This window comes from Antedon mediterranea, chromosome 7 (genome assembly GCF_964355755.1).
Source record: "Antedon mediterranea chromosome 7, ecAntMedi1.1, whole genome shotgun sequence".
NCBI lineage: Eukaryota > Metazoa > Echinodermata > Crinoidea > Comatulida > Antedonidae > Antedon > Antedon mediterranea.
Genome location: NC_092676.1, coordinates 26,445,089 through 26,456,818, shown reverse-complemented (window position 1 = coordinate 26,456,818; position 11,730 = coordinate 26,445,089). Strand labels below are relative to the sequence as shown.

The 11,730-nt window shown below is 35.2% G+C and overlaps 1 protein-coding gene across 1 annotated transcript; it reads left to right on the top strand.

Moving 5' to 3' along the window:
* Window positions 1–1,196: 1,196 nt before the first annotated feature.
* On the top strand, window positions 1,197–11,457 carry LOC140054385 (uncharacterized). The gene is made up of 11 exons (XM_072099360.1): window positions 1,197–1,263; window positions 1,846–2,269; window positions 2,578–2,789; window positions 3,247–3,556; window positions 3,803–3,993; window positions 4,387–4,718; window positions 4,930–4,977; window positions 5,242–5,369; window positions 5,655–8,350; window positions 8,619–8,747; window positions 9,479–11,457. The coding sequence occupies exons 2-11, from the start codon at window positions 1,858–1,860 to the stop codon at window positions 9,626–9,628; spliced, it is 4,608 nt and encodes a 1,535-aa protein (XP_071955461.1). The 5' UTR covers window positions 1,197–1,263; window positions 1,846–1,857; the 3' UTR covers window positions 9,629–11,457.
* Window positions 11,458–11,730: the final 273 nt, after the last annotated feature.

Sequence of the window (11,730 nt, the reverse complement as noted above, 5' to 3'; positions counted from 1 at the left end):
AGGTCCCTGGGGAGGGCCTTGGGGAGGTCCCTGGGGAGGTCTCTGGGAGGACCTTTGGGAGGTCCCTGAGGAGGTCCCTGGGGAGGTCTCTGGGGAGGTCTCTGAGGAGGGCCTTGGGGAGGCCCCTGGGGAGGTCCTTGGGGGGGGGGGGTGTCCTTGGGGAGGTCCTTCCTCAAATAGTAGAAGCCCATATTCATTGTTTTTACTCACTTTTTAAAAAGAGGGTAAACTAATTAAGACAAGAAATGTAGTAGTAGTTATATATTTTTATGCAGTATTGTTTTTGGTTTAAAAAAAATGTGGGATGGTTCGTAATTATGTCCTCCAATAAACAAGTTATATACAAGAACATCTTCCGTTTTCAAAAGAGGGGGTATAACCGCCATGGTTATATTGTTGTTTAGTTTTTGTTTTAAGTATATGACATGGAATCATATAAAGTTATATATTCTTATGCATTATTTTTCGGTTTTTTTTTTTGTAATTGTTTGTAAACAATGAAAATTGCTATAAAAGGAAATACAAATTAAATTTCGTGTCTTTATTTAAAAAACAACGATTGATAGCCTATTGTAGGCCTAAATGAAGAAAATTCACCCATGACGACGACCATGATGATGATAATGATGATGATGTAATAATATGACGAGAAATATATCAAAAATGTCGATATAGGCCTAGTGATGATAAATGCGTGAACGTTTTCTTGGAGCGAATGAGGGCATAGTGTTTAGAAACAGAAATTTCAAGTGTTAATGACATCTAGGAAATTCGACGCAATACATAGCATACGTATTCACCTGGCCGGCATTTCGTTGGTATGACGAACTACGGTTGGTGATAGGAAAAAAGACCAAAAGGGAAGACTTTAAAAAAGGAGTTATTTGGCACATATTTTGGGAAAAAAATTTGAGACTATAATTAGTAGGGCCTATTGGTTTGGGGAAAATAGTCTTCTTTTTTTGCTCAGCTCCGTCTCTAAACCCGTATTTTAATAAAGGAATAAATCCTCTCTTATCATAGTATTATGGCCTAATTAAACAATATAATTATTAATATATAAAAGGATACTAAGCATGCATCTTATATCCAAATGAAATTAGGCCTACGGGTGGGTACTTTCATTTTTCACGTTATAACGACTGGAATTGAAGACTAACTTCCGGATTGAAAATCCACGCAATGGCAACTGGGAATGATTCTAATTATCATGGCGGCTGAGAGGCCTCTCGATTTTTGAGAGGAATTTCTCAAAATTTGCAGGTAATATACATGAACCATAGAATATTCTTTCATTTAATTTGATCTGAAACTTTACTCAATATTCTGTTATTATTACAGTTTACATTATTTATTTGTTCATGTGTAAATACAGTGTGAATTCCATCGTCTTGAAATTGTCGACGCGACCGCGATGAAGCATTTTTGGATAAATGAAGGCCTAGCCTAGCTACTAACCTACGATATGCACGAAAAGCATGACTAAATGCGGCTTTTGTTTGCATACAAGATATCGATGTTTTCAAAATTCATCATATTTGTATTTTATTTTGATTTTGTATGAGTACACATGATTGATAATTTAATTTGTATTTATTTGTAAAAAAAATTACAAAATGATGAAAACGAATTGACACACAGAGACAGGATGCGGTGTGTGGTGGTGTGAATGACAGAACAATGCACATACTTACACCTAGCTAGCTAGGGGGGCTAGCCAAACTAAATTAGGCCGGACTAATCTTAATCTTAGACTGATAGCTTTGGTAGTATAAATATTACAGTACCGTTTACTTCTTTTGTTTACTTTTATGAATATCATATTTTTCACTAATTTATCTATAGCATGCATGATTCATGTACAAATTTGATGAAATCAAGATGGCAAATAATGTAGATGCAAATTCACACACACAAATGGTAGACTCTACGGATAAACAATGTTATGATACTCCGGTAGATATTTTCCAAAATGATGATAATAGCAATGATAAGGAGAAAATCTTTGATAATGAAGATGTGGACGGATTTGATGTCGGGGATGAATTTGATGAAGAGTTTATGGATGGATTGGTCGAAACTGGTGCTGGAAACCAGAAAGGAGAGGCAACGAATGAAAGTTTGGAGGATAATTTAGGTACAAGTTCAGGGAATGACCAAGAAGGAACAACTCTTGAAAGTACTATGGATGAAACAACTCATGAATCGGAAGAATATGAAGAAGTTGAAGAATGGGAAGAAGTCACCGAAGAGGTCACAGATGACGAAGGTTTGTAATTTAATGGAGTTTATATAAATAAATTTGTCTAAATTATACACATTTTCATTCATAATATGTACCGTCAGTACATTTTCAGTGTATAGTTATTCAGGTTGTCTGGGCATAAGACTTCATGGTCACTTACCATCACCGCCACACAGTGGGTGAATGTTTTTAAATTGGGTAAGCTCTAGTAGAGTTGAGTAGTGCAAAAGTGCATTAGCACGGAAACTGCTTCCAACTTTTTTTAAAACATCAAAGACATCTAAAAATCAATTAATTTTTGCCTAAAGAATTTCATAATATTTAAATTTTAGAGGAGGGTGAATCGGATGATGAGGATGAAGAAGACAATGAGGACGAAGCATCGCCCGAGGATCAAAGTCAGCTTGGCGCATGTGGGTACGAGAGCGATGAGGACGCTGAGAGATGTTACATATGTTTACTTACTTTCCGGGATCAAGAGTTGGGAACTCCAGAGAGCTGTGACCACACATTTTGTTTAGAATGTATACAAGAATGGTCAAAGGTATAAATTATTTTATACAAAACCAAAATAAACATACGAAAACCTACAAAAAACAAAACAAAATCATACTCATTCCATAGGCCATTTTCATTTTACAGTATTTTACTTTACAGTGTATATGGGTACAGTATTTTACTTTACAGTGTATATGGGTACAGTATTTTACTTTACAGTGTATATGGGTACAGTATTTTATTTTACAGTGTATATGGGTACAGTATTTTACTTTACAGTGTATATGGGTACAGTATTTTACTTTACAGTGTATATGGGTACAGTATTTTACTTTACAGTGTATATGGGTACAGTATTTTACTTTACAGTGTATATGGGTACAGTATTTTACTTTACAGTGTATATGGGTACAGTATTTTACTTTTCACTGGTGAGAAAGAATAGTGTGATACTTTAGTTACAGGTTTATAATGCTAATCTTTTTGTTTTTTTAAATACTTAGCATGTAAACACTTGCCCTGTGGATCGCACTGTGTTTCACTGCATATTAGTACGAAGCATTGTTGGCGGCCCAATTGAACGCAACATAGAAGTTGCCACATGCAACAAACAAGAAGAGGAAGAAGACGAATCGGTAACGTATTGCGAGGTTTGCGGACGATGCGATCGTGAAGATCGGCTCCTACTGTGTGATGGTTGCGATAATGGATATCATTTGGAATGTTTAGATCCACCGTTGGAACACATCCCCATTGAAGAATGGTATTGTCCAGAATGTACGCCATCGTGTCTAGATCCTGTAGAACAACAAAGTAAGAAACTTTTTGTTTAAAGATAAAGCTGCGTTCACACTTATTCCGCTGCATTTGGTTTGAGGCCAGAGGTAAAGCTGCGTTCACACTTAGTCCGCTGCATTTGGTTTGAGGCCAGAGGTAATGCTTGGCTATGTTAGCATTTCACACACATAGTTTTTGCATGGAACGTGGGTAAACGTTTTATTATCATAACCTGTTTCTCACAACAACAATTTAAAATATTCATAAATTTATGTTTCCTAGAACAATGTGAAGTTAAGGTTGAAGAAGAAGATAAACCAGACACTACCAGTAGAAGTACAATGGAGACAAGGAACTCTCAAATTTATCAAGGAATTCCACGTGTTATTGCTCGAACCAGAGTTAGTGAACGTGTTGTCACACAGATTAGCAAAGCAAGAGCGCTACGACTACGCGAAGAAGATGTAAATGAGGTACACTATGAATGAATCATGAATTACATGGCTACCATATTTCATTAATTAAATAACCATACAATATTACATAAGCTACACTATCAAACTTTATTTGACAAAAAAATGTGATGTGCCCATATATGAACATGATGTCCTATCACTACTATATTTGGCATATCACTACCATATTTAGGCACACTTCACACTTTTTTTGTTCACATTTTTTGATAGTGTAGACAGAACTTTACACTACAGCATCATTTCCGGTATCTTTCAAGGACTATCAATTCATACATTTACAGTATACAACAAGGAACATGGATGCTGTATATGGAAGAACCGATGTACAGTACCTGACATTATGCTGTTTAATACTGATGCATATTAATTATTTAATTTCTGATTTTTTAGGCAAGTGGTTCTTTAACTAAGAAAGAGACACGTTTACCCAGAGTACAAATGAAAAGAAAGAAAAAAGCAACTTCAAAAAAAGTGAAAAAAAAAGGTTCAAAGAAAAAAAAGGGTAAAAAATTAAGAAGAACTGTAAAAAGAAAAGTCAAACGACTACAGCCTGTAACGGTAAAAACGAGGATCGCTGGCAAGCTAGGCCTTGTCAAGCCAAGAGCAGGAAGTTTGTTACCTGGCCGAAAAGTGCGCTTGGAACCAAGTTTGGATAATCAACGAGCCGGTATCGGCGCTGCTAAACTGAATATATTTGGCGGGAATGACCTCACAGAAATCAGGTTAGTTTTACTACTTATTCATAGTTTGAATTAATTTATATCAGCTTATGTTACTTTCAAAAGGAGAGTTAAGTATGTTATTCCAAATGTTATTATTTTCTGGGTTTTGCCTCTTAATTATTTATATTTAAATTGTTATTTTGTTTACTTACTGAAAGATAAGAAATAAATGTTAATGCAATGTTAATGCAATGTTTTTTGTTATTTACAGCAATGTTTCTAATACCTCAGAGACCCTGTCTAGTTTTAAATCCACTAGGTAAGTTCTTCTAGTATCAGGTTTGTAGACTGTTCTGACACATCTTCATCATCATTGGCATAACAGTCGGGGAGAAAATGGCAAAAGGCTTTCTACTTTCTAGGACTTTTATGTGGTGGAGTTATCAGATAGTCTATTAATTTGACAACTTTTAACTCACTTTGTAACATGAACACACCCATTTTCCTCAAACTGATATGACTTCATACATAAATGCAGTACAAGTAAAATGATATATTTGCCTTTTTTAAAATGTTAACACAGCTCAAACCAGGAATCGTCCGTAGATGTTTTAAGCAGTATTATGCAAGGGCAGGAATTACTTCACACTAAGAGTGAGAACGTTACTATACACCGAGATGGTACTTTATCAGCCAACCCTCTTTCCAAAGGTTAGTGTTGGACATTTCAGTTAATGTTAGTATTATTATATTATTTATTCAGGCAAAAGATACATTTTACAAAATATTATACAAATCAACAAAGGAAACAAACATGCACATGACAAAAGGAGAAAATATAAAATCATAGTCACTAGCTGACAGGAACGCGCAAAAGCAGACTAAGCCACTGTCACCAATTAGGTTTGTATGTTCCCTAAATTATGTTCACTGTTGAGATATTTGAATGAATTCATTTTCAAAATGATGTAATAATGTTTATTTTTCTTTATTCAGAATCATCACTTCGGAAGAGGAAAAGAACGAGCACATCTTCTGAGGGTGACGTAAAATCTGGAATATTAAACGAGTCACCTGATAAGAATACGTACAATGTTAGTTTACCACCTGAAGTAAAGTTTAATGTTGATACCTCGAAATATTGCGAAACAAATCTAGAACATTCTGAAGATAGCGACGACGATTCCAATGATGTTAAACCACATAATTTTCTTGAAACAAAGGGTAAGCGAGCGGCTGCCCGCGAACTTGCTAATATACGAGCAGCTGAACGAGAAGAAGAAGTGAGAAGTATGAAGGAACAGCGCCAGCTAGAGGAAGAATTGAACGATGAGATTGAATGGGATATACAAACACCTTTTTCAGTTACTCATAAAGCTAAAGATGATTCGAAGGTAAAAGATATTAATGGGACTAAGGATAATGAAAAGGAGGAGGAAGAAGATGAAGATGAAATAGTAGAGGAGGAAGCACAGTGGGTAGAGGTAGTTAAGAAGAAAGATGAAGAACAAGAGGAAACGGAAAAGCAAAATCTACAAGTAAAAAAAGATGAGAATTCAAAGTCCACTCAAAATGAGCGTGCTGGTAAAGAACACAGAGAAGGTACGCTTACGTGTCGTGCCTCAACGAGCAGCTTTGAATCGCACTCGGAAACTGATGAACGAAAGTCGCGAAAGTCGGTAGATGATAAAAAGAAAAAATCAAGCAAGCATGGGAAAAGTAAGCGCTCCCATACGTCAGGAAGCACCCGTGATTCATCTGCAGAAGAAGGGGAAGTGAAAAGCGATGAGGAAACAAAAGGCCGTAAATTGCCAAAAAAAAAAACAAAGAAAGCAAAACATAGCCACGACCGTGATACGCGCAATGTTGTAGTAAATGAACACCACAATGTGTCGGATCTTTCGAAGGTCCCTAAAAATCAGGATTCTCGTAGGATTGAAGATCGTGATAGATATGATCGCGGTAGTGGTTATAATGATTTGCGTCATGTTATACAAGTTAAACGTAATTACGATAATCCACGTTATGAAATGTATTGGGATGATTATAATCGCAAGTGGGTCGAGTATCATCCGGAATGGTCTGCCACATGGGAACAACAACATCGTAATTATGAACAAGCGTTTGCTGCAGATTGGCAGCGTCAAAACAGCGCCGGTTCGCAACGCTATTTAAAAGAACGATCTTGGGAAAATTTTACTGTTAAACGTGAACGTTCGCCGATTTTTGATAGGAGGAAGAGCCGAGAAAAAGCAAGTATGGATAAACGTGATGTTGGATGGGAAACAAACAGTGATCGTAGAAATCGTGATACTCGTGAAAAAGATAAAAAGGATAATAAGCAAGAACGTAAGAGATACAGTCACAGCCAAACGACGACTAGAAGCAATTCATCTGGAGCCGATTCCCAACGCAGGGAAAAATCACTAGATAAGAACAAAGATCGAGATCATGATCGCAACCGTAAAGATAAGTCCAGAAACGAAACTACAAATCAAAAAGACATTTCGAGAAGTAGTAGTAGAACAAATGGACGCGATAAAAACAGTAAATTAGATGCAACTCCTCAAGTACATAAATCTGACCGTACAAATAAAGAACAAAGAAAGTCAAAGGATATTGTAAAATCTGAAAAAAGTATAAATAACGAAAAGAAGGTTGAAAGAAATGAGCGAATAAAAGGTAATAATAATGAGAATAGAAAATCAGAGGGAAAAAGTAAAGAAAGAACTAAAGAGAATATAGATTTCAGTTCAAAAAGTACTAAAACAGAACTTTCAGATAAAAAGAAAAAGAAAAAAGAAAAACCAATAAAGGGAAAGGTGAAGAAAGAGAAAAAAGAGAAAGACAAAAAAGTGAAGAAAAAGAAAGAAGTCATTTCAGATGTGAAGGAAACAACAAGGACAGATAAAAAGGAAGAACTCGAAAGAAAAAAAATGAACGATATTGATAAACGTGAGGTAGCAAGCTTAAAAGCCAAAATTGATGCTATTGCGTTTAAACAACAAACTCATAAAAAAGCAGAAATAAAAGAAGTTATACCACCACCAGTACAAAATAGTGTTAAGAAGTGTAATGATAAAGAAAGTTCTCCACCACATGTAACTGTTGTAGACAAAAAGACCAAAGAACCAGCCCAAACGTTTGAACAATCTGTTGATAAGGTTGATGAACCCTACGATCCCTTTGAACCAACTGCGTCGCCATCGTTAACCAGCTCATCTCCCTGCTCATCATTCCAAACTCATTCTCCTCCACCAAACTCAAAACGAAAATTGAGCTCGGACTTTGGTTCTTTGAATAATTCCACGGACAGTGCTTTTGAAGCTGTAAAGCGTCCAAAAGTTGAAACGGGAATAAAGTCGTCACCGGATGGAACGAAAGATAAACCGGTGACAAAACCATTCAATGATATTTTACCGCAGCTTGTTACACAGGATGGATCCAAACTAAACCAGTTGATTGACACATTTGTAAATAAATCGGGAAAGGCAACTCTAGATTCTAAAGAAACAGACGCCGAAAAGGCCCTACCCGGATCCAGTAAATTTGCAAGCACTGCAAATAAGGATTTCAAGTCGATATTTAACGCCCCCTCTCCTAATGAATCAGATGCTGAATTTGAATTTAATGACGAAGAAGATATTGAGTCTTCTGCAGTTGAACTTCAAAACAAGAATTCCAGAGAAAGGGTAAATATTTTAGTTCCATACAGCATTTTGGTGGCGGATCTAGGAGGGTCACATGCTCCCCCCTTTGACAGCTAAAATGATTTTATAAAACTACTTTTTGATATATATTTGTGACTACAGTATTTATATTATGTGCGTGTTCCTGCATCTGTTTTTTTAAGGTCCAAGATTTTGGTAGAGTTGAGTCCTTCCATTTTTTTTTAACCAGTTAAAGCATTTATTGATTTTTAATGCAATTATTCTTACATTTCAATTTATGTTTACACAGTACTTGAAGAAGTTACACCACCAAGAGCGTGTCGTGGAGGAGGTGAAGCTAGCTATTAAGCCGTACTATCAACGTAAAGAAATTGACAAAAATGACTACAAAGAAATACTTAAAAGATCTGTAAATCAAGTGAGTTTAACTCTATTTTTTTCAAAGAAATAGTAATACTGATCCTACCACCAAATTGTTTTCCTTGCAGCCAACCATATTTCAGTTTTTCAATACAAGCTCATATTTCCCCATCTGAAAAATAGACCGTATTTCACAATTAAGAGCTTATACCAGAATTTTATTTGTTTTTTGTTTGTTTTATCTTTATACTGGTTGACCTCTTCAGTCAAAGACTGATCTCCCAGAGGGCCCAGTTGGTGATCAGTGGCTGTGATGTACTACTACACCGGGGTAACCCCCTACTCGTCTCGAAAAATGTACTAGGTTCTTTAAAGTGCACACGAGCAAGTTGTGTACACTGGACCTACGGTTTATAGTCCTTATCCGAGAAGACTCGTTCTACCACCAGAACCATGGAGTGAGTGAGCCTCGAACCCCTGCCGATGTTATGGCTACGTGATTACGGTTCCACTGTCTTAACCGCTCGGCCACTCACTCTATTATTCTTGGAAGATTATGATTTGAGACAACCTAAGATCGTTGCCTGGCCTTAGAAGGATAGGATGAGGAAGCACATCACAATTTCTCTCTGTACACACAATGAAATAAATTGACATGACTTGATCCCATGTCTTCATAAATCAAAAGTTCTATTACAAAAGACAATGGTAATTGTAGAAATCATTGGTACATTGCTTTTCAGATCTGTATTCCTTGAAATATAGAGATAACTTGCTTTTTTTTTTCAGGTTTGTCATAGTAAAAGTGGTGAAATTAATCCAGTAAAAATCCGTAGATTAATAGATGGATATGTGAAGAAATTTCAACTCAAGAAGAAACATGTGGACAAAGACGTCAAACAAAAGAAAAAGCAACCGGAGGTTAAGAAAAAACGATGAAGGATTCGCTAAATGAAATGAACATTGATGAACCGCTTATAGATTAAATGCTTGCGGTTAACTCAGTTGTTGATGTATAGTAGTGTAATATTCACTGTATTGTGGTCATAAGTAACTTATGACAGAAGACTGTATGGTATTGAACGATGGAAGTTTTTATAAACTTGTAGTAGCCATTGTAAAGAGTTCATGGTTCTCTAAAAGACTTTGTGGTTGTCTAAAAGATTTTATGGTCGTCTAAAAGACTATATGCTTCCTTGAAGACTATATTATATTTGTCTTAAAGTCTATATATTATAGTGAAAGACTGGTTATCGAGAACCTCACTTGCTATATGGCAGTCATGAGGAACTTATGGCAGTCATGAGGAACGTATGGCAGTCTTGAGGTACTTATGGAAGTCTTGAGGTACTTATGGGAGGCTTGAAGAATATATGGAAGTCTTAAAGAACACATCTTGAGCTATTTGTGACCACGTCTTGAGGAATCTGACCACTTAAACATCAATTGGTAGTTTTACCTTGAAGAACTTATGGAAGTCTGAAAGAATGTATGGCAGTGTTGAGGAGCTTCTGATCATGTGATGGTCTACTGGTGCTACTGTTAAGTGTAAACCCCCAGAGTTTCTTACATAAACAGTTGTAAAGAAAACAAGAATTGTTTATTACTGAATTGTGTAACTAAATTATTATTGACTAGATTACCAGTGAGGCATTGGTATACACACACCTGTAAATAGTATTGTTAGTAAGGATTATTTTTTAACCCAATGTGACGTGGCATATAAAAGAATTTGTGTAATTGTAGAACACTGATTATGATAATAAATGTTATGAATAATTTGTTAAACCCATGCCATTGAGTTCCCATAGTAATAATTATGTTGAATGAATGATGAAGAGGAAGAAGAGGAATATAAAATATTGCTTGATGAACTACTTTATATAAATACTGTAATAACGTTTTATTTGAAAACTAAACTTACCTTGCCAATGTAAATGATGAGACGGCGTGTGGGAAGATATTTGTTATTTTTTATCTCATTTCAAATGCACCTAGGATTTAGATTAAAACACTTTAAAAAATCTAAATTATGACTGGAACAAATTGAATCATTTAAAACCTCCATCAACTGAGCTGTGCTACAAGAGTACATTTTTATTGCATACTTCTACACTTATTGTCTTGCCTTGTTTTATGTACCAAGTAGTAGTCCTATTACAAAAAAAACAACAACAAGAGTGATTCTTTGAGATTGCAATTATTCTCTTTAAGCGCTGTCTATGCTATCAAACTAGTTTGACAAATATGGTAGTGATGTACCCAAATATGGTAGTGATGTGCCCAAAAATGCTAGTTATACATCACATTTTGTTGTCACATTTAGTTTGATAGTGTAGACAGAGCTTTAGAGACTGGTATTATTTTATTGTAATCTATAGATTTTATCTTTAATATTTTCAATACATTTATTTTAGGGATCTTCAGTATAACAAAAATTACCACATATTTGTACTGCAGAATGACAATGGATATGTTTTTTATTTGTATCCATACGACATGCCTTTTAAAACCTGTTCATCTTTTGAATGTTTTTATTTTATTTGTTCTACTTAAACAAGGTAGTACAGAGAGGAATAATAAAACTTTGTGTTTTTCTTCTTTTTTTTAGAAATAATTATTTGCATTGCATGATAGATGTGTAAATTAAATCATGGTTTACAGTAGTTCATATGTTAAGCTGTCCAATTATGTATGTTTGTTTCTGTTGTTAATTTAATATGATGACGAAACTTTAATAATATAATGTACCAATCCAATTTATGGATCAGATGGTGTTACTGTTAGTGTTTTTTTTCCCTCTCTTTTAGTTTAGAAGCAAAATGGCCAAAACATCGACTTTAAAATTAAATTATACAATGATATTGCCATATATGCACAGGGTCGAATTTCCCTGTACTATAGTACAGTATAGTATGGACTCTGCGCATGTTTATTATGCTAGAGTAACCATTTATGTCAAAAAATAAAAGAGTCGAAAATTGGTCATTTTTCGAAAATTTACCAAATTTCGACATTTTTATTTTTAGATAAAACTGGTT

Excerpts from the sequence above, each read along its gene's own strand:
- LOC140054385 (XM_072099360.1), top strand. The coding sequence starts at position 1,858 with ATGTACAAATTTGATGAAATCAAGATGGCAAATAATGTAGATGCAAAT. Across the intron at positions 3,557-3,802 it reads AGATCCTGTAGAACAACAAA|AACAATGTGAAGTTAAGGTT; the intron begins GTAAGAAACTTT and ends TATGTTTCCTAG. Across the intron at positions 8,351-8,618 it reads ACAAGAATTCCAGAGAAAGG|TACTTGAAGAAGTTACACCA; the intron begins GTAAATATTTTA and ends ATGTTTACACAG.